Source organism: Diabrotica virgifera, chromosome 2 (assembly GCF_917563875.1).
Source record: "Diabrotica virgifera virgifera chromosome 2, PGI_DIABVI_V3a".
In the NCBI taxonomy this organism is placed as follows: Eukaryota; Metazoa; Arthropoda; class Insecta; order Coleoptera; family Chrysomelidae; genus Diabrotica; species Diabrotica virgifera.
Window position 1 is genome coordinate 37791609 of NC_065444.1, and position 24191 is coordinate 37815799.

General features: G+C 32.3%; 1 protein-coding gene across 1 annotated transcript in view; it reads left to right on the forward strand.

Annotated features, from left to right (window-relative positions):
- LOC114329627 (DIS3-like exonuclease 2) overlaps nt 1–24191 on the forward strand; it is a 60100-nt gene that overhangs the window by 33597 nt on the left and 2312 nt on the right. Inside the window, exons 4-6 of the mRNA XM_050643574.1 lie at nt 9916–10182; nt 13239–13436; nt 21259–21494. Of these exons, the coding sequence (XP_050499531.1) occupies nt 9916–10182; nt 13239–13436; nt 21259–21494 (701 nt within the window). The remainder of the gene's footprint in view (nt 1–9915; nt 10183–13238; nt 13437–21258; nt 21495–24191) is intronic.

The window sequence follows — 24191 nt, forward strand, 5'->3', positions numbered from 1 at the left end:
AAGGGTGTTTGTTTTAGAAGAAATTTCACACGATATATATCTGATCGTGAAAACTCACAGCAACATAATTAACGCAGCTTTATCTAACAATAATTGGTTACAAGGTAATATTGATACTTTACTACGGAGTGAAATCAGCAGTAAAATTACTTTGTGGTGAAATGTACTGCATCGTATAAAATTAATGTTATCAAAAAAATAAAAAAAAAATATGAAAACAATTTTTTAAGAAACGCTTTTGTGACTAAAGTTACTAAAATTAAAAATATTATAAAAAATCAACTAAAAAGCAAAAAAAAAATTCAAATTCGAAGGATTATTCGAAAAAAAATTTTAGACAGGTTAAATATACAAATATCTCACACATTCGTTAAAAAATTGAAAAAATCTAACACATTCCTTAAAGAAAAGCGTGGGGCGCGAAAAGTAAAAAAGTATCTATCCTCAAACCGTTTATTCGATGAAGACCACGCTTTTCTTTAACGAATGTGTTAGATTTTTTCAATTTTTTAATGGGTGTATGAGATTTTTATATATTTAATCTATCTAACAGTTTTTTTTCGAATAATCCTTCTAATTTGATTTTTTTTATTTTTTACTTTTTAGTTGATTTTTTTTATTTTTTACTTTTTAGTTGATTTTTTTATAATATTTTTAATTTTAGTCACTAGTAACTAAAGAAAAGCGTTTATTAATTTTTTTTTCATATTTTTTTACTTTTTACTCTTACACTTTTTAAACATTAAAATATATGTTTAAAAAAAGGATGTATATTATAGACACATTTCTTGCATATATTTCAACATTTGATACATACATTGTACATTTTCTGTAATTTCTTCATACATTTCTTAAATCAAAATCATTTACACCTATTACAGTTTTCGCAGTCTTTCCATCTCTTCTAATGCTTTACTATTGCATGGTGTAGACTCTGTTAATTTCTCGCGAATTACGAATTCTAATGTTAATTGTAGCACGAAACGTCTGTACTGGTGGTTTTTCTAAGACTACGTTAAAAACACGAATTTTTTGAATTCGAGTTTTGGTTGTTGTTTCGTATCGTATTGAAATTTGACACGAATAAGCGCCGATGTTTATACACTCACAGACAAAAATGTTGCATATTTTATTTTTGAAGTACAGTGGAACCCCGATAAGTCGGCCCCCGATAACCCGGAACTCCGGCTAACCCGGACCGATTTTTATCAGACAAACATTTCAACAATAAAAATGTATTGCTGTTACAAAATCTCGTGAACCTAATTCATTCATTTGGTGACGTCAATATACGAGCGAAACGATTGATGAATCCGACATTACTGAAAATATCAGGGTGCAGATGGGACCCTGTCGCGCAATTCGCAGCAAATAAAATAGTCGTATGTTTTTGGCTTCATTTTATTTCGGTTATACATACGCATTTTCAAGGTTCACGAGGTTTTGTACCAACGTAATATAATATTTGAGAGATAATGGGTATTTGTGTAATTTGAACTACATATACCATAGTAAAAATGACTCATGGCACACCACATTCAATTTCAATTTATTTTCAACAAAATTTCAATTTATTATTCCTTTTGAAATAAGTGCTGGTATAAAAATTTTAAGGTCATGGCTGGTTGTTAGCAGATTGCTATTATATATGAATTTATTAAAAATTTAGTCAAAATTCATTACTCGGGGGTTTTTGGGTTCTTTGACGACGAATATGACATCGGAATTGATCTCAGTACCTGGTGCCCCGGCCCGGGTACCTACTGTTTACCTCGTCTTCTGGAGTTTTCGGCAAATTCATTAAAAAATTAATCAAAACTCATTAGTCACTAGGTAAACTGTAGGTACTAGTGTTGCCAGGTCCGATTTGTTTTTAATCGGTACATAAACAAAAACAACTCGGGATTTAGGGTTGTAGATCGGGACAAATAAATCCGAATTGCATGAAAATCTGGTTTTAGCTTCTACTTACTGTCTACTTCAAAGTTGAACTTGTACCGTTGGTTGCTTTTACTTGGGGGATGACAGTTACAGTTAACCCTTCTCGGGGGTAAAAAAACGCGCGTTTAAAATAAGTCCCAAAATGAAAATGGATCAACTGACTAACTCTAAAAAACTTTTGTACTATATAATTTTTAAACTAAGTCAATACTTTTCGAGTAATTTTATCAAAAAAATATTCTTAGCAGAAATGTAGCTTTTAAAAAAGCAAAGCATGGATCAACAATCTCAACAAAACCAAATTTCTCCGAAAAGCTATTCAGCAGTGACAAATCAATTTAAATTTCCGTCAAGACAGTTAGCACTAGTCTTTAGTGCAATCAAAAATACTCCACTTCATGACTACCTAATCCCTCTTGGTAACATTATTCAACCTAAAAATATCATTTTCGCCTCCCGCCTTTCCAACAACCTAGTTTGCATGTACCTTGCGAACAAAAATATCCTAGATGAGTTTTTAGATAACCATGGCCAAATCACTACCTGAGGAGAAATTTTAAAGGCTAGACGACTTATAACACCTGCCGAAAGAATTGTTATGTCACAAGTATGCCCGTCCATTCCACACCATGTTCTTGAAAAAGAACTGCAAAACATCGGTCTACATCTTGTATCTCCTATAACATTTCTAAAAATCGGCGCAAATCTCCCCGAGTACAGCCATATCCTAAGCTTTCGACGGTAAGTATATGTTAACCCTCACAATTTAACCATCCCAAGCGCCATAATAGACCTGGATCCCGCGTAAGAAAGAAAAGTTGATTAATAGCAAGCTGAAAATTTGTTAATAGCTTAACAGTGTCTAGTCGGACAAACTTTGATGCACGGGAACACTGGAACAGGGGAAGTTTTAACTGTGGAGCATGATAAACGTGTCGTCCTGACAAGTTTATGATTGTGAAAAATAGCAAGTTGTTTTTAAGTTTATTCGATAGCCAACGTTATGTAATATATGAGAAAATGTTTGTCCGACAAAAATGTTGGGCATTTTAACGAGTCCGACACGTAGAACATGTCACATCACAGGAATTATGTTGGTGATGAATAGCAGTCTGATTTTTGCATGAGAGTTTAATGAAAGGTTAAAAAAGTAATTGGAAGTTCTGTCCGACAAAATTAATGGGAAGTTTTCGTAGTCGAACATTCTAAACAGGTAAGATATAGACAAAAATGCTGGTGATAAATAGCTTTCCGACAAAGACGAAATTTAATTAAATAAATTATTCCTTACCAAGAATGACTGTTGTCGGAAAAAAATAAGGGGTAGATTTTGTAGTCGGACAATTTAAAAAAATAATTTTTGAAATTTCAATAAGGGGTGAATATTCTATGTCAAAAGTACCTGCAATCAATTACAATCGATTTCTTTCGATTTATCTCAACATCATTTAGATACCTCACTGTAATACATATATAGTAGATCAGGCAAATTATATTATGGATTGAGTGGTCTAGCTATCTTTGTCTGCCACATGCGCGGGATCGCTTGGTTAAAAGAGATAGATAGACCACCTATCGACTTTTTGCACTGTATTCCCTGTCTACCCTTATGTCTATGAATACATTTCCATTTAAGAAAAACTGTCACTTTTGACAATAATTCATAATAAATTGCAATCGTAACTTCAAATTTAAACTAATCGATTTATTTTGGCAGCAAATTATTTCTAGCCATGTGACATATTAATTACATTATTATTTCATTTGTAGAAAGTTGAGAAAAATTACGTTATACAATTTTAGTAATAATAATTTATTTAGGTACCCTTTTTCAATCAAGCAAAGCATTATAGCACGAAGAATGATATTCAATAGAATTTTCACAATTATCTGGCAACTGAATATCACTGAATTGATTACCAAGTATTTTACTAACTTTGTAAAATGTTCGAAAATTACTCAAAAATGTTCCGTTGAATGGTTTAACTTTTGATTTGGCGACTTAAAATTTAAACTGTTGACACTCAAAAATAGACACAAAAACACTCCATAGTTAATATAAATTTTAATTTCCAACACACGTGGCAAACAGAAACTCAGAGACCATGTACTTTCAAATACTACTTTGTATAGCACAAAATGTCACACTGACAAATGCAGCCTTCTAATAGATACTTCTAAGCATAATGTGTCATATTTACGTCTATTCTTATAAGCACCAAAGTTTTAGACTCTTCACATTTTTCAATGTCGTTTACAGGGTTAAGATTTGAAGATGGAAAAAAATGTATACAACGTTTTTTGTAGGAAATTTTCCGTACTTTCTGATGCGCCTAATTAGAAAACCCTAAGAGATTGCTTTCACATGTTCTTTGACATTTTTTATTGTCATTTTGAGAATATCTAGAACAAACTCCACCCAAAAAAATAATTGTTTTGCAATATATACATGCATTGATACTTACCTCACTGTTTTTGGAGTGTGCATGTATATATATGCACATGCAAATATGTGAATATAAATAATAATATACAACTAAAATAGCTTTATCAATATGTGACTAAGTCATTCTGAAAAAATGTTTTTTATTTATTTCCTTCGATTTGCCCAAACTTTTTGTCCGACATATAACTTTTTGCGTTACAAAATATAATTTGTACATAAACAAATCAAAATTAGCTTGCTATTTATCACCAACATTTTTGTCTATATCTTACATGTTTAGAATGTCCGACTAGGAAAATTTCCCATTAATTTTGTCCGACAGAACTTCCAATTGCTTTTTTAACCTTTCATTAAACTCTCATGCAAAAATCAGACTGCTATTCATCACCAACATAATTCCTGTGATGTGACATGTTCTACGTGTCGGACTCGTTAAAATACCCAACCTTTTTGTCGGACAAACATTTTTTCATATATTATATAACGTTGGCTATTGAATAAACTTAAAAACAACTTGCTATTTTTCACCATCATAAACTTGTCAGGACGACACGTTTATCATGTTCCACCGTTAAAACTTCCCCTGTTCCAGTGTTCCCGTGCATCAATGTTTGTCCGACTAGACACCGTTAAGCTATTAACAAATTTTCAGCTTGCTATTAATCAACTTTTTTTTCTTACGCGGGATCCAGGTCTATAACAATAGCATTCGAAAACACAAACTACACAATATTCATTTCTCAAGATGGAAACGTCTGCTTCAAATGCAAAAAACCAGGACATGTGGCAGCAGCCTGCACTGAACCTTCAAATACATCTGCGACACAACAAACTCCACTAAGTTCTATAACTTCAAATACTACAACAGTAGCCGATTCGGCTGCAGAAACAGCAACAGCATCAATTCCTACGCAAACCCTTACCAGTAACACTAACCAACCTGAAACGTCCCAATCTAAACAAGCTCCAACCACATCATCACACCAAAGCAACTTTTCACAACATAATGAGTAAAAATTACCAAATGTAAATACAGAAGCGACCGAAAACAAAGAAACTCATTTAAAACGCTCTATAAGTGAAGTCGCCTCTCCAGAAACCGATATTACACTTCAAGAAAACCCATTTGTAGTACCAAAACCTACAGCAACTCTAAAGAAGACAAAGACATCTAAACTTAAAGAAACAACGCATTCGAATGTATCCATTTTTAGCATGATATATCCTGCCAAAACCTTCATCAATAATCACTAACCACCATTTCCGCTGAACTGTGATCAATTATGCCTCCTCCTAGAGAACATAGATGGCTTATCGAAACCCATAATCTCAATCAATGGTTTCACTTCTGATTTGAGAGGTCTCAGTGACATGTTAAAGAAAATCCGTCCCTACTTAAAAGAAAGATCAATAAAAACAAGGCTGACCAACTTGAATAAAAAAATACTTGCTCATCATGGAGAAGTAAGCTCCGGATTAGAAAGTGATGCATCACAGTCATCATAGTTTAGCAGCTGGTTTCTATCTATTGTTATATTCTCCTTTTTTACTTTCAACGAACTATTTGCTCTGTATCGCGCCCTACAACATGCAGACCTCTCAAATACTTCTGTTTCTCACCGACTCCCCAAACTCTCTCCTTGCAATGCATCATCTGTATCCTAAAAGTCCTTTAGAGAATCTAATAAAAACAAATACAACTTGCACAAGAAAACAATACGACTTCGAAATTTATATGGATCCCATCACATATAGGAATTATCGGCAATGAAGAGGCAGACAGCAGTTTTCGTAATGCAGCAGCAAGTGCGGAATCTGAATTAGTGCGCGAGTGTGTATGTAATGATCTCAAAACGTTTTTTTCTAACAAAAGTGATTAGTCAATGGCAACGCGAATGGCTTCTGTCGAAATCTAATCTAACATCGGTAAAACCAGATACACGACAGTGGAAAACAAGTGCTAGTTCACGGTTTATTCAAACGGTTCCAACGCGCCTACGTATAGGACACACCAAGATTACATACTCATATCTTTTCGGCTAGTGAACATCCCAGGTTCGACCTATGTACTACTGTCACCCATCTGTTAATTAATTAAGGGTCCAAAATATCAAAGTGAAAGTGAACGTTTAATAAACAATCTACCAAACACCCTACCAGCTTTATCGGGAGAAAACTGTCCAGCAAAAGACTTACTATCTAATCTAAATCAATATTTTGTACCAAATCTAGCTATTTGTTATATGTTAAAAATCATTGTTAACCTTTAATTATAATTTAATGTTTCTCAAGTAATGCCGCTAATAACCTGTTGGTGGATGCGGTAACTTTTCTTTTAATAAAAAAAAATGTTATGATTATTAGCATCAATTTTACGTTTAATATCACATTATTCTGAAGGAACTTATTTTGAAGCAGAAAGCTCCATTCATTGTGATTATATTGGATACAATTCAAGACTTGTCAAAAACTGACCAACTTTTTATAGTTTTTCGATACGTGTCAAGAGTAGAAAACAATAAGTGTGTACCCAAAGAAATCAAAATATATGTAAAAATCCACAAGGAAAAAAGTTTTCCTGCAGTTGGCTGTATACCATATATTACAAAAACAAGTAAGCTGAATCAGTTGCCACCATCTAGTCAACATGTGAACAACTCAATTTGGGCTCAAATAGTACCCTGAGCAGAATACTTGTGATATTTTGTACATCCATGTTCAATCTCACAATTAATATCATCAATGTTTCCATGACGGATCAAGTTTAAAGGGTTTTTACCCGAATATTTTTGTATTTTGGTGGTTAGCATGTCAGCATCTTGTCAGCAATGATGATGATCTGTTATCTGATCGAAAACTAGTTATGTGATGTAGCCCTTTTTAGGGAATTTTAATAAATATACCTTTTATAAAGGATTTTACTTGTTTTCAAAATATGTGTCTTTTTTGGGTTCATATCAGTAGCTGATTGCAGTGCACAAGGGCTTAAAACTCTTATTTTGAATACTGTGACAGAATATGGAATTGACCTCAATATAAAAAGTTACGATGGAGCAAACGTTTTGTCGGGTGAAAAGGGCCCCGCGACAAACTATGATACGGGGCCCCTGTGCGTCTAGCTACGCCACTGGGTATATTTATTAGTTTTAAGTCTCACGAATTAAATCCCGTTGTGAAAAACAACTCAGCGTCAAAATTTTTTTTGTGTATCTCAAACCCTTTTTAACAATGAATAGAAAAAATTGTAACTCCTAAATATAACTAATATGATTAATTATTTATATGGGAAATAAGCCACAATTAAAATGAAAAAAATAATTTTATTAACGTTTCGACGCCCAAATCGGGTGCCGTTGTCAAAATACAAAATATTACTAAATAAACAAAAATGTTGTTGCTAAGCAAAAAAATTCTTCTAATAATTTATTTAATATGACTCAGCTATATTGGCAATTTAGACATATATTATACATTTTAAAGTAGAAGACTTTAAAATGATATTGCCAATATTTATGAGTTGCGTTCCTGGGACGACTTACTAAAAGATAGTTCATTGGATTACATGAAATCAACCCCAACTCAAGAATATCCGTCACAAAAAAATTATAGCATGTGATCTGTCTTTAAAAAGACAACCAAATGCAACGACAGTAAAATTCTCGCGTTAGAGACTTCATAGTAAATCTGATAAATAAAGACTTCATAAAATTAATAAAATTATTTTTTTCATTTTAATTGTGGCTTATTTCTCATATAAATAATTAATCATAAAAATGCCACAAGGAAATAGCTTCAGAACAACATAACTAATATGTTTTTGAAGATATTCTTCTTTAGCGGCGAATCGATTGAGGGTAAAATTGTACATCAACCACGCGCCTGCGCACACTGACAGTATGTAGTTCTGACAGTATGTAGTTCATTGCTAATCTTTCAAGATAGGTATGTATGTATCTGTAACCGTGCAAATAAGTCATTAAAAGAATATATTAGTGGTTTTAGGAAATGTATTATTTATTATAATTCTTGTGTTTGTGGATTTGTGTTTCCCTGTAGTAAAATAATAAAATATGTAGGCATAACATTTTTACAGTTTGTCGCCGTGTTGTGTAATTATATCCGAAACTTACGTGTCAATTCAAGTGGCTCGATGGCGTAGTTGGCAGAGCGGTGGGACAGAGAACGGAAGCACACGGAAGGTCGCGGGTTCTAATCCTGGACGATTCATACTTTTTTTTATTTTTCGTTATTTTAATAAAAATTTTTTGAAAGTGGTAGATAAGAAAGTTAGTTTAATTTTTAAATAAAATACAAATAACCTGTTAAGTATATTTACTTCGTTTAAATTACCTATATAATAGAAGAATATCTTCTTACGTGCGTACAAAGTACACACACATTCTTTTTTTTAATATTTACATTTTGTTTTTTCTTCCAATTTAGAAAGTAAAAGTTCCCTTAACCCGGGAGCAGTCGCGCTCGCTTCTGTAACGTAAGTAGTCGCGCGTAGAGAAAAAATCTCACAATATAGATTTAAATACGAATTTAAATCAAATTTCTATTTTATAATATTTTTATTTACTTGCTATGTTAAAAATATCAATTTCTAACAATTTTAAAGCTAATTAGTTCTCATAACAAGAAAAGTCGTAACCTTTTAAAAGCAATGACCGACAACAACTATGATTGCCACACCAACGGAATCGCTACTTACTGGTCAAGTGACCCCAGAAAACTTCCAGATGTGCTAGACTTTTACATAAGCAAAGGAGAATCCAGAAACAACTGTCTAATAGAATCCAGCTATGATCTCTCATCTGATCATACACTAGTTATTATGAACAAGAGTACCACAGTTATAAACAACTGGGCAGATTTCCAATACTACCTAGAAGAAAACATTAATCTTAATTTGCTAATCAAATCTCCACACGAGATAGATACAGCAGTTCAATATTTCACCACCCTTGTGCAAGAAGCGGCATGGCAACCTACACCACGAACTGAACGCAGACCGACACATACAACAAATGTTCCCCTACACATTCGGCAACTCATTGCTGAAAACGTCGTGCGAGAAGAAATTGGCAAAGATCTAGAAACAACATAGATCAACATATATACAATAGACTACGTAGACAACTTAAACATAAATAGAATAAGATGAGACATCATTGGTAGTATCTTCTTCATGCCCAAAAACATGGAACAAATTTACTTAACATTCTTTTGATGATGTAGATTGTAAATAAACATAATTACATAAAAAAAATTAGTTCTCACCAAAGCCATAAGTTCCACAAAAACAAAAATAAAAAAAAATTCTACGCATTATTACGATCTTCCTCGAGGCACTTACGAGTGGAAAGCAATGTTGCAAAATTTTTCATCAAGTTATCACGGAAAAAGATAAAATGTGAGATTTTCTCACGGCGCGACTGCTCCCGGGTTAATACAACTTTACTGTATAAATCTACAAGCTCAAGTTTATAAATTCTACTGTGAGTTCAATAAGACATATGTTTTAGGCGAACCCGTAAGTTATTCCATATATGAAAACAAGGAATCGCATCGTTTGATAGAAGAATTTATGCTTTTGGCGAATATATCGGTAGCACAAAAGATCTATGATGATTTTCCAGAAGTAGCGTTCTTGCGGTGCCATGAACCGCCCAAAGTTACCATGTTAACTGCTCTTCAAGACAAATTGGCCATGTACGGAATGCATTTGGACATATCCTCTTCTGGAGCCATAGCTACGTCAGTCAAGAAGTATATGACTGACGATTTTATAGGTAAGTCGCTCTTAATGATGTACTTAGATGAAATACTGTAACAATACACTTCAATAAAATAACTTTATAAAATACGTCCACCGGAATAATAGCCATTTCCTAAGAATTACATTGAGAGTATATGCCGACGTACGTTTCACTTAATTGATAAAGGGCCTAGCCGGGTAAGATGATGAAAAGTGCCCCCAAGTCGATTCCAATTCATGTGGTGGTCATGTGACCCACCTAGAGCCTAATTAGGGTTTTTATGTTTTTATTTTTTATCTCAGCCGCATCGAGAACTAGCGAAAAACTTTAAATAAAAAAGTTGTAAGATTTAAAAAGTTCTGTCCGAAAAAAATTTTGTTTTTTATTTTTGGCGCGAAATTTAAATTTTAGAACGATTTTAAAATTTTAAATGAGTATAAAAAAATAACTAAGACATTCGTTTTCACGAAAAAAACATATAACGTGTATTTTTGCATAAAGTTTAACCCTGAATTTTTTCAAATTTTTAAAATTGGTGAAACGCACCTTTAAAAATAAAAAACCGCATTTTTTTGGTTTTTTTTCGTTTTTTGATACAATTTTATACATATTTTTCAAAAAAGGTAACACCGTCACTGTAATAGGTAAAAAACTGAAAAATAATTGGGGTTTGCTTAATAAACATTTTTTGTAACACCATCTATTTTCAAAATACAGGGCGTTGAAGAAAACAAAATTTTACACATTTTTTACGATTTTGCCGAAACTACTGGCAACATTGTAATAAAATTTGGCGAGTTTTAAGAGTTAGTTGTTGTACATTTTTTGACATACAATTAAGAATTTTATATTTATCATTGGCGCGCATAGGGGTAATGGTCTGAACTTTTTAAAGAAAAAAGATAGTACACCACTGACTTATTTCAAATTAACAATCGTTTTTGAATCCCTCGTTCAATTTGGGACAAAAATCTATCTTTCTATTTTTTTAATACGATGCGCCATTTTTATTCAAAAAATAAAATATCTTAACCCTTACAAAGTATTCGAACTTCTATGAAATAAAATACTACTATTATAGACTAAGAGCCGCTATAGGTGAAATTTCTTAATCATTTTAGGCACGACGGGACCCTATAACTTAAATAGTAGAACCTAAAAGAAAATGTTTGAGCACTGTGCCGTCACTTTTCAGTGGCACATGCGTCTACAGTGGCGCATCAAACTTTCCACTTATGGACGGGATACATAAATTAAAAAATACCCTCCCTCATTACCAGAATTTAATTTTTTTCATTTTTTTAAGTTCTATGTGATTAAGACATGAGATTCATCGTAATTTTAACCCACCACCCCCTTCTCCCTGCCCCCACCATCAAAAACTTTATTTTTCGATTTTATTTTTTTTGGTGGGATGCAATCAATTTTTTTTTAAATTTAAAAAAAATTCACACGCATAGTTAAGGTTTTCATAAAACACGTCTATTTTTTATAGACCTGTAGGTTGAGTGTACATAACCTCAAAAAAATTTTAAAATTTGTTTTTTGGAAAAAAGTATATAACTTTTTTTTGGGGATAGCTGCAGATCTAATTTTTTCTTAGTCTTGTGTATTTTATCAAACACTATATTTCTAATTTTTTTCAGATTTTTCTGTAACGCTGGTCACCTTCAAAAATCCCAAAAACTGTTTTTTAAGGGGGTTTTGGGGGGTTTGAACGTCTTTTTTTGATTTTTAAATATTCTAAAGGACTCAGTTACTTCAAGTTACATATAACCTATAAAAACAAAATTGATTTTATATATTATGAAGTCTATAAAATAGGGAAAATCCCCCAAAACCCCCCAAAAAACAGTTTTTCGGATTTTTGAAGGTGGGGATCCTTACGAAAAAATCTGAAAAAAATTAAAAATATAGTGTTTAATAAAACACACAAGATTAAGGAAAAATTAGACCTGCAGCTATTCCCCAAAAAAAGTTATACGCTTTTTTGGAAAAAAAAATTTCTTTTAATTTTTTGAGGTTATGTACACTCTACCTATGGGTCTATAAAAAATAGGCATGTTTTAGAAAAGCCTCAGCTATGCTTGTGAATTTTTTGAAATTTTAAAATTGATTGCATCCCACCAAAGAAAATAAAAACGAAAAATGAAGTTTTTGATGGTGGGGGCAGGGGGAAGGGGGTGGTGGGTCAAAATTACGCTGAATCCTATGTGTTAATCACATAGAACCTAAAAAAATAAAAAAATAATTCTGTTAGTAAGGGAGGGTAACTTTTAATTTATTTATCCCGTCCATAAGTGGAAAGTTTGATGCGCCACTGTAGACGCATGTGCCACTGAAAAGTGACGGCACAGTGTTCAAACGTTTTCTTTTAGGTTCTACTATTTAAGTTATAGGGTCCCATCGTGCCTAAAATGATTAAGAAATTTCACCTATAGCGGCTCTTAGTCTATTAGTAATTTCTACATCTAATAATAATAGTTAACATAAAAAACTAATTCGAATACTTTGAAAGCGTTAAGATATTTTATTTTTTGCAGCAAAACGGCGCCTCGTATGAAAAAATGAGAAGATAGTTTTTTTATCGCAAATTGAACGAGGAATTCAAAAATGATTGTTAATTTGAAATACGTCAGTGGCGTACTATCTTTTTTTATTTGAAAAGTTCAGACCGTTATCCCTAAGCGCGCCAATGATGAATATCAAATCCTTAATTGTATGTCAAAACATGTACAATAACTACCTCTTAAAACCCGACTCTTGAAATTGGCTTCCGAATAAATGTTAAATAAAAGAGGATAAAGCCTGTCCCTGTCGAATACCCCTTCTTATATGTATGGGTTTGGATATAGAATTATCTATTTTTAATTGTGCCCTTCGATACCACTACAAGGTTTCAATGCATCTTATGTCATTTTGGTCTATATCAAATTTCTCGAGGATCTTCTTTAACTTGTGGTGATAAACACGATCAAACGCTTTTTCGTAATCTAAAAAGCATAGGAACACGTCCTTTCTCTGATCGTAACAATTTTGGACCAATTTTAGAACAACTGTACTTTGATAATTTACCTCCTTTCTTCTAGGTAAAGCTAGAGCGGTAGCCCTCAATCACTTTACATCAAAAGCAATGATACGAGCGCAGTATTTCTGTGCGAGTTTTAAAACTGGCGCTGAAGAATTCAAACATTACGCTCTCAGTATTCCTATATACACTCACTTCACCTCTCCTATTAGAAGATATGCAGATATTATGGTCCATCGACTGTTGGCAGCCAGTTTAGGTAAGTCGTAATCGCAGATATATAAAAAACCATAAAATTATTCGCAAAAATATCAACAGGTCACCATCCTTTAGATTTCTCTGTGTTTGAACATAAGTCTCTAATGCGTCCGATAGCAAATAATTCTTTATTATTTTGTTTACTAGACAGCTGGGTTTAAATTTGCTTCAGGGTACACAGCAATCAGTTCTGATGACTCTACAAGGAAGAAACATATGTCAACTGATGGTGGTGGCCCCTGAAGCAAATTAAATCTTAGTTCAAAGTAAGTTATCAATCGAAGTAGCACAAAAAACGACAATAAATATCGTTCCCATACCACCAGATTGACAACAGGTGGAATATTTTCTTTGGTTACACCTCCTGGGATTTTCAAAATTTATAAATCATACAGGATGCCGAGGAAATTAAGATGAGAGTATTTTAAATAATTCACAACTCAACTGCTCAGTGTGGTAAAAGTTCCAACAAGAAAGATTCCTTAATACTCCTACAAAAGAGTAAATGATGTGGTTTGAAAAAATAAAAAAAAACACAAAATAAAATAATAACAAAAAAAAATAATAAACAAAAAAAAAAGAAAAAAAAAGGAACAAAAATAAAAAATAATAGAAAAAAAAAAGAAGTAAAAAAAGTGTTTCGCACAAATTAAAATATATATAAAAAAAACACAGTAAAATAATTAAAAAAAAAACAAAATAAAAAAAAGCTACACAATGTATCTATAAAAATAAAATTGTAGAATGTACTTATGTTATAAGAAATTTATGACTATGAATCTGCAATCAATCAGAAACAAGTCTGGCTAATTGGCTCTGCCAAAGCCATTTTTCAAAAAAAAAGAGTAAATGAATTAAAATGTATAAACATTTTCAATTTCTTTGCAACACGAAAATGCAGCAGCTGCATAATACTCTGGTTAAATCAGAGAGTGCAGGAAGAGTCTATACCGGTTTCGGAGGTCTTTTCCCCCTCATCAGTAGTCCCATATCTGTATTAAGGAATCTTTCTTGTTGAAACTTTTACCACGCTGAGCAGATGAGTTGTGAATTATTTAAAATTCTCTCATCTTAATTTCCTCGGCATCCTGTTTGATTTATAAATTTTGAAAATCTCAGGAGGTGTAACCAAAGAAAGTATTGAACCTGTTGTCAATCTGGTGGTATGGGAACGATATTTATTGTCATTTTCTGTGCTACTTCGATTGATAACTTACTTTGTTTTTCGGTAGATGGCTCTAGTTCATCCGTGACATTTCTTTCTTTGCAATTCGGAAAGGTCCAAAGTGTGATACCTGGAGAAATCGGAGAGAAGAGGATATGTGACTACTGATGAGGGGGAAAAGACCTCCGAAACCAGTATAGACTCTTCCTACACTCTCCGATTTATCCAGAGTATTACGCAGCTGCTGCATTTTCGTGTTGCAAAGAAATTGAAAATGTTTATACATTTTTAAATCTTAGTTGTCTCTCGTTAGGTCACTATCAGTTTACATAAAAAAATGTATTCATGTTCAAACGATTTTTAATATAAACACACCGGCAAAATTAAAGGAACACCATAAAAATGGGACATGTTTGATGTCTCGAATCTCCTAAACCAGTTGTCCGATTTGAGTGATTTTTTTGGTATGTTGTAACCTTATTATTTAAGAATATTCCTGTAAATAATTGATGGATTCGACCGTTACTTGATGGAAGTTCATTTTATCTAACAATAAAACACTGAAAACGTTTGTTTTCTATACTTCCACAAAATTTATTATAACTAAGTGACTACAGCTGTTTCGGCAGAGTACCTTTCTCAAGTGATATAGTTTACAATGTGTTTGCCTTTTTAAGTCTTCAACTGAAGAGGTTGAGGAGTGGGGAGCTGTTTGTCTCGAGTTGGTCATTCAGAATTATATCTGTATTTTTCAGTTTATTAATTTCCATAGATTCTAAAAAAGATAGCTTAAGGCCTTTATTTTGAATATGCAGAAATTGAAACCCTTCATTGAAAGAATGATTATGATCTAGAAGGTGAAGTGCGTATGTAGAAGTGTTTGTTTTTCTATTGTTGAATGCCCTTTTGTGTTCTGCTACCCGTTTGTCAAAAGTTCTGCCAGTTTGACCGATGTACGTTTTCGGACAGTCATCACAAGTTAGTTTGTACACACCACTCTGTAGTTGCTTTCTCTTTCGGCTTTTATTGTTCTTAATATATTTGCTTAAGTTGTTTTTAGTTCTGAAAGCTGGTGTTATTCCTTTCTTTTTTATGTATCTGGCTATTTTTGTTGTTATCTTGCCAGTATATGTGAGAGAGCAGAAGGTACTGGGTTCTTTCTGTGGTGGTGGATACACTAATTTCAGGGCTTTCTTATGGAGTTTTTGGTTTAAAATTTTGTTAACTGTTTGTTCGTTATAGCCGTTGTTTACTGCTATTTGTTTAATGATGTTTAGTTCTATCTCGAAGTTATTTTTTGTCATAGGAATTTCTGTCAGTCTATGTATCATGCTATGGTAGGCTGCTAATTTGTGTTGTGTAGGATGGGATGATGAATTGTGTATAGTTGTGTCAGTATGGGTAGGTTTATGATATACGGAGAACTCATGTTTGTTGTGTAGTCTGGAAATCGTTACATCTAGAAAGTTTATGGAGTTATTCTGTTCTGTTTCTATTGTAAACTCAATATTATTATGAAGTGAATTAATATATGATAGAAATTGGTCAAGTTGTCTGTTAGTTCCTGTAAAGCATACTAGTATATCATCCACGTATCTCCACCAATATAAGAACTGTTTAAATACGTGATGTTTAGAAATTGTTGTTTCAAGTTGGTTCATAAATATATCTGATAGCAATGGGTTTAGAGGATTACCCATAATAAGTCCTGCACTGTTGTTTGTGTATATTTGATTATTGAATTCAAAATAGTCTTGATTTATGCAAATTTCAAGAAGGTGTAAAATTTCAGATGCAATGATCGGATTTGTACTATTATGGTCTAAAAGATTCTTAACTAAAACAAAAGTTTCTGTAGGAGGAACACTAGGAAAAAGATTTTTTACGTCAAATGAAATTAGTCTGGAGTTGTTGGGCAATTGAAAATGTTGTATTTTATTAACTAGTTCTAGTGTATTTTTTACGGTGAATTTAGGTGAAAATTTAGTGTATTCTGTAATAATATCTGACAGTTTTTTTGAAAGTTTATATGACGGAGCTGTATAAAAAGAAACTACAGGTCTTATTGGGTGGTCAGGTTTGTGTAGTTTAATAAAAGAGTATAATTTAGGAGGTTGTGGGTTCATAATGTTAAGGTATTTCTGTTCTGTTGGATTTAGTATTGATTTTGAATTTTTTGTATTGTATTTTGTGAGTATTGAGTTTTTTACTATTGCAAATTAGATTATTTAGTTTTTTACATTGTGTATTAATACTCATACAAAAAATTGTATTTTTTGTGTACTTTGTGTACTCATACAAAAAATTTTTCAAATCATAGTTTTTTCAATAGATTTATAAACTTAACAGATACTAAATTCAATAATAGTGAAATAGAACTTTTAGAGAAAGGATTCAAACACAACTTGCCTCAACATAATAATAAAAAAAATTTAGAATATTTAGGTGTAGAATGTGAAGTAGCGTTAAACAAAACTGCCAAAAACATAGAAAAAAGCATCATTGCCAAATCTATTACCGATGTATGTAGTGAAACTAATAATTGCTATTTCAAAGAAAACCAAATAGCCGTTTCAATTAAAAATAAATCAATAAAACATGACATAATATTTACAAAAGCAGACAAAGGTAACACTGCTATTGCTATCGACAAATGAGACTATAATAACAAAACAATAGAATTTTTAACTAACCAAAACAGTACAAAACTAAACAAAGACCCCACAGAAAAATACCGAAAACAAATTAAACTAGCCATTGAAAATTCAAAATCAATACTAAATCCAACAGAACAGAAATACCTTAACATTATGAACCCACAACCTCCTAAATTATACTCTTTTATTAAACTACACAAACCTGACCACCCAATAAGACCTGTAGTTTCTTTATACAGCTCCGTCATATAAACTTTCAAAAAAACTGTCAGATATTATTACAGAATACACTAAATTTTCACCTAAATTCACCGTAAAAAATACACTAGAACTAGTTAATAAAATACAACATTTTCAATTGCCCAACAACTCCAGACTAATTTCATTTGACGTAAAAAATCTTTTTCCTAGTGTTCCTCCTACAGAAACTTTTGTTTTAGTTAAGAATCTTTTAGACCATAATAGTACAAATCCGATCATTGCATCTGAAATTTTACACCTTCTTGAAATTTGCATAAATCAAGACTATTTTGAATTCAATAATCAAATATACACAAACAACAGTGCAGGAATTATTATGGGTAATCCTCTAAGCCCATTGCTATCAGATATATTTATGAACCAACTTAAAACAACAATTTCTAAACATCACGTATTTAAACACTTCTTATATTGGTGGAGATACGTGGATGATATACTAGTATGCTTTACAGGAACTAACAGACATCTTGACCAATTTCTATCATATATTAATTCACTTCATAATAATATTGAGTTTGCAATAGAAACAGAACAGAATAACTCCATAAACTTTCTAGATGTAACGATTTCCAGACTACACAACAAACATGAGTTCTCCGTATATCATAAACCTACCCATACTGACACAACTATACACAATTCATCATCCCATTCTACACAACACAAATTAGCAGCCTACCATAGCATGATGACTGACAGATATTCCCATGACAAAAAATAACTTCCAGATAGAACTAAACATCATTAAACAAATAGCAGTAAACAACGGCTATAACGAACAAACAGTTAACAAAATTTTAAACCAAAAACTCCATAAGAAAGCCCTGAAATTAGTGTATCCACCACCACCACAGAAAGAATCCAGTACCTTCTGCTCTCTCACATATACTGGCAAGATAACAACAAAAATAGCCAGATACATAAAAAAGAAAGGAATAACACCAGCTTTCAGAACTAACAACAACTTAAGCAAATATATTAAGAACAATAAAAGCCGAAAGAGAAAGCAACTACAGAGTGGTGTGTACAAACTAACTTGTGGTGACTGTCCGAAAAGGTACATCGGTCAACCTGGCAGAACTTTTGACAAAGGGATAGCAGAACACAGAAGGGCATTCAACAATAGAAAAACAAACACTTCTACATACGCACTTCACCTTCTAGATCATAATCATTCTTTCAATGAAGAGTTTCAAATTCTGCATATTCAAAATAAAGGCCTTAAGCTATCTTTTTTAGAATCTATGGAAATTAATAAACTGAAAAATACAGATATAATTCTGAATGACCAACTCGAGACCAACAGATCCCCACTCCTCAACCTCTTCAGTTGAAGACTTAAAAAGGCAAACACATTGTAAACTATATCACTTGAGAAAGGCACTCTGCCGAAACAGCTGTAGTCACTTAGTTATAATAAATTTTGTGGAAGTATAGAAAACAAACGTTTTCAGTGTTTTATTGTTAGAATATTACTGTAATAATGTTGCTGCTAGACAGGTAAATGTCATTTTATACCGGGTGTAACAATCATACTGTGTTTTTTCCTAAAAGTTCGGAACACTCTGTGGAATATTCTAGATCTAGCCTATATAAAATATTGAAATTAAAACTGTATTGTAGCCTTAAGCTTTCTTAACATTTTCTTTTTTGATTCATTTGCTTATGTTGGAAAATAAAAAAGTTATGTGCTTTAACAACTAGCCATGTTCTTCATCAATAGGTATTTCTAAATAAGTGCGACAAACTTTAAGGGGTAATAATGCATGAAAAAATAATGACAGTTTACTTTATAAACATGTGTCCGCATAATAATAATAATATCGTATGGCATTTTTGCCGGGGAGATCCTTTCGGATAGTTCCAGCGCCAATTACATCTTTAACCCTGTTTCAAGTAACTAGTGTCGATGTACACTAGCCCAGGAGGACCGACGGCTTAACGTACTCTCCGAGGCACGGTGAGACGGCTCTCAGGAAATGTGTCCGCAAATGCTTCGTTTCCGAGATATGGAATGTTGAATTTTTTCTTGCAAACTGACGATTTATTTATTGCTCTAAAACTGATTGAGATATGCAAATGAAATTTGGTAGGTTTTAAGAGGTAGTTATTGCGCAATTTTTGACATACAATTGAGAATTTTATATTTACCATTGGCGTGCATACGGGATATATCTAAAATGTTTATACCCATATGCACGTAAATGGTGAATATAAAATTCTCAATTGTATGTCAAAAAATGCGCAAGAACTACCTCTTAAAACCTACTAAATTTCATTTACATATCTCAACCGGTTTTAGAGCAATAAATAAATCGTCAGTTTGCAAGAAAAAATTCCACATCCCCTATCTCGGATATGAAGCATTTGCGGACATAATAAATATGTTTATAAAGTAAACTGTCATTAATTTTTTTCATACAGAATTACCCCTTAAAGTTTGTCGCACTTATTTAGAAACACCCTGTATTGATGAAGAACATGGCTAGTTGTTAAAGTACCTAACTTTTTTATCATCCAACATAAGCAAATGGATCAAAAAAGAAAATTTTAAGAAAGCTTAAGGCTACGATACAGTTTTAATTTCAATATTTTATATAGGCTAGAATATTCCACAGGGTGTTCCGAACTTTAAGGAAAAAACACAGTATAATTGTTAAACTCGGTATAAAATGATATTTACCTGTCTAGCAACAATATTATTAAACCGATATTCTTAAATAATAAGGCTATAACATAGTAAAAAAATCACTCAAATCGGGCAACTGGTTTAGGAGATTCGAGACATCAAACATGTCCCATTTTTATGGTGTTCCTTTAATTTTGCCGGTGTGTAGTTTAATATTGTTCAAAATTATTAACATATCAGAATATTTAATTTTGGTATACAGGGTTGATTGACACTTGAAATGAGTATTTTGTGAGTTTTCTTAAGGTACTGGTACACTTTAGAAGACCAGAAATAATCATTTTTTATTTAAGAATTTTTTTCTCAGTAGGTACCTTTATTAAAAATGAGCATAAAACTTTTTACATATTAATATCTAACTCTTAGAGAGTTCAAAAAATATATTCTTTTTTCATTTATGCATGTACACTAAATATGTATTTATGCATGTACACATAATTCGAGGCCTCGAAAAATGATGGCGGACAGTTAATCTCAGAATTGGGATATCTGAAACAAAAAAATCGTACTGCATTTGAAAAAGGAAGGTTTCTTACGTGACAATTTACCACAATTTGACTAAAAAATAAAAATTTAATATTTTGTAACCATGAAAAACTGAAGAAAAACGGGCGATTTTTTCACAAAATTTTTTTAAATTTCCATAAAATCTTTTTTTGTGGAATGTTTTAGTAACAGTAACGGTGGTAAATTGTCACGTAAGAAACCTTCCTTTTTCAAATGCCGTACCATTTTTTTTCAGAGATCCCAATCCTGAGATTAACTCTCCGCCATCGGAACTACTTTTTTCGAGGCCTCGGCTTTGGCGCTCTCTACAATATTAGTGTACATGCCATAAATCAAAAAAGATATATTTTTGTACTCTCTAAAAGTTAGATATTAATATGTAAAAAGTTTTATCTTCATTTTTAAGAAAGGTTCTGAGAAAAAAATCTTAAAAAATTCTTATTTTTGGTCTTCTAAAGTGTACTAGTACCTGAAATGGAACACCCTTTACTTTAGTATTGCAATGATATGTAGATCAGTTCTAATTAATATTACTTGTGACCAGGTTACACCAATCCACCGAAATGGGACGCACAGTACGTGGAGGCTATTGCTACCAACTGCAACCTCCAAAAATACCAAGCCAAAAAGGCGGGCGATGCAAGTATGGATCTGTATCTGGCGCACTACATAGAAAATGGTAAACCCTGTAAAGAAGATTGTGTCGTCGTCGAAGTAAGGGAAGATAAAATCGACGTGGTGGTGTTAAAGACTGGAAGTGTTTTAAGAATATATGCAAATGTGAGTATATAATTAAGAAAGGGTACCCCTGTTAACACTTTCAAGTCCGCCTACATGGCTCCCGTGTTTACACTGTTATCATCGATCAGGTGCTACCGACACGGTTACCTTGTTTACGTTTCCACAATTTTCCAATGACTGTATAAATGGGCACATGAGACAAATATCTGATATTGGTCCGGAGCTGAAAGTGTTAATAGTCCAAGAGGCAGCGCTGAAAAATTTCTTTGAATTTACTAAAGCTAAATTTTTCACAGTTGATTACTGTGATTGTGTAGAGAAACATACTGCGGTCGGTCAAGCGAAACGTAGAACAGGGGTTACTGAGAGGGTATCAAGTTGTTTTCCTACAAGGTAATTAAATCCATTTACTAAGGCTGAAAATCAGTACACACATTCTAAATTAAATATAAATAAAAGTTATTATAGTCGGTCAGCTGTATGACGGGACAGAGCCGGTCGGTCGGCCCCAGTGAATGTACAGGGTTATTCACTATATTTTGACCCCCTTGTAAACGGCTTTATTTACAGAATTAGAAAAAAATGTAAAATACAAAAGTTATTCGATTTTTTAATTATGATTTTTTGACATATATATCGTACTAGTGACGTCATTCATCTGGGCGTGATGACGTAATCGACTATTTTCTTAAATGGGAATAGGGGTCGAGTGCTAGCTCATTTGAAAGGTTATTCAATTCCCTATTCAGTAATATAAACATTAACATGTTTAATTATACAGGTTGTCCAAAAATTTTTTTTTAATTAAATTAATTGTTTAATAATTCAAAAAATTTTTTTGGACACCTTGTATAAATAATGATCTTAATGTTTATAGTACTGTATAGAGAATTGAATAACCTTTCAAATGAGCTAGCACAGGACCCCTATTCTCATTTAAAAAAAATGTCGATTACGTCATCACGCCCAGATGGATGACGTCACTAGTACGATATATATGTCAAAAAATCATAATTAAAAAATCGAATAACTTTTGTATTTTACATTTTTTCCTAATTCTGGAAATAAAGCAGTTTACAAGGGGGTCAAAATATAGTGAATAACCCTGTACATTCATTGGGGCCGACCGACCGGCTCTGTCCCGTCATACAGCTGACCGACTATAATAACTTTTATTTATATTCAATTTAGAATGTGTGTTCTGATTTTCAGCCTTAGTAAATAGATTTAATTACCTTCGTAGGAAAGCAACTTTGATACCCTCTCAGTAACCCCTGTTCTACGTTTCGCTTGACCGACCGCAGTATGTTTCTCTACACAATCACAGTAATCAACTGTGAAAAATTTAGCTTTAGTAAATTCAAAGAGATTTTTCAGCGCTGCCTCTCCGTCTATAAGATAGGTAAAGTGCCCTCGCTTCCAGAATTCATTTTTTTTGCGTTTTATGTGTTTAAAAATAAGACTCCACTCAATTTTATTCCGCCACCTCCTGATTCCTTCCACAAAACTCGTAAAAACACTGAGAAACCTTGAAAAATATGGTTTTTTGGGAGTTTAAAGGTGTTTCGCCAAATTTTTGAATGTGTTAAGTGACTCATTTCCTTCAATTATATAACCTATAAAAACCTTGATTTGATCTATTTTGTGAGCTGTAGAGTATAGGAGACTCTAGAGTTAAAATGGAGAAAATCCACCAAAACCCATAAAAACAGTTTTTCTTTCGGATTTTTGTAGGTATTTAATAAAATAACCAAAGTATAAAAACAGAATTACAACCATCTCTAAAAAAAGTTATACGCTTTTTTCGAAAAAAAAAATCATTTTTATGTGATGTACACTCAACCTGAGGGTCTATAAAAAATATAAAACGTGTCTTAAGGCTATGGGTACATAATTCGCAAATATTTTACGTGTATCCCTACTTTTTCTGTCTTGACACGGCAAATTACGTGTAGTAAAATTCACACTTGTATGGATTAGAATGTCATTCTACTTGAAAACGTCATCATTAATTTAAAGAGATGGGTTTTGAATGTTCTTGGATAACTGTTATTTTTATAATTGCAAATTATTAATTCAGTTCATAAATGTGATATTTTTTTCACTAACTATGTATTCAGTGATTGTAATAATTTATTTGTACAACAAAGACTAATATTCAATCAAGAAAAGAGGAAAAGTGTTAAAGTGATTTTTTAATAATATATTGTTATGGAACGCTTACAATTTTGAACATCTTTAGCAACAAAATACTTGGATTACAGAATATATTATCCTGATGTATTCTCTGCTTGGATCTTCCACAAATAATACACAGTAAATAACTTTTTATTAAGTTCATGTCTTAAATCAATTATTTATCAAATACACTATATATCAATAATATTTAATCAATAACTCAACATATTCCCGATGCAATGTCAAATATTTAAAATTGTCACTGATTGTCAGTGTCTGACTGACAATATATGCTGACAATATTATATTCGGCTGAGCTCGTTGTAAGACAAAGATAGATTTGGAAAATATTACCACGGCATTGTGTTCATTTTTTTTCGAATCCTGAAAAAACCAATAAATATTTTTGAAAAATTTAAACACAGAATGAAAGACTAAATTATTACCGAGGGCCGAAAGTCCCTTAGAATAAATAAAAAGTTTATTTTGAATGATATATTTGAAATTAAAAATCACTCTAAATTTTCTCTTAGTTTTTCACCCCCGTAACTTATTAAA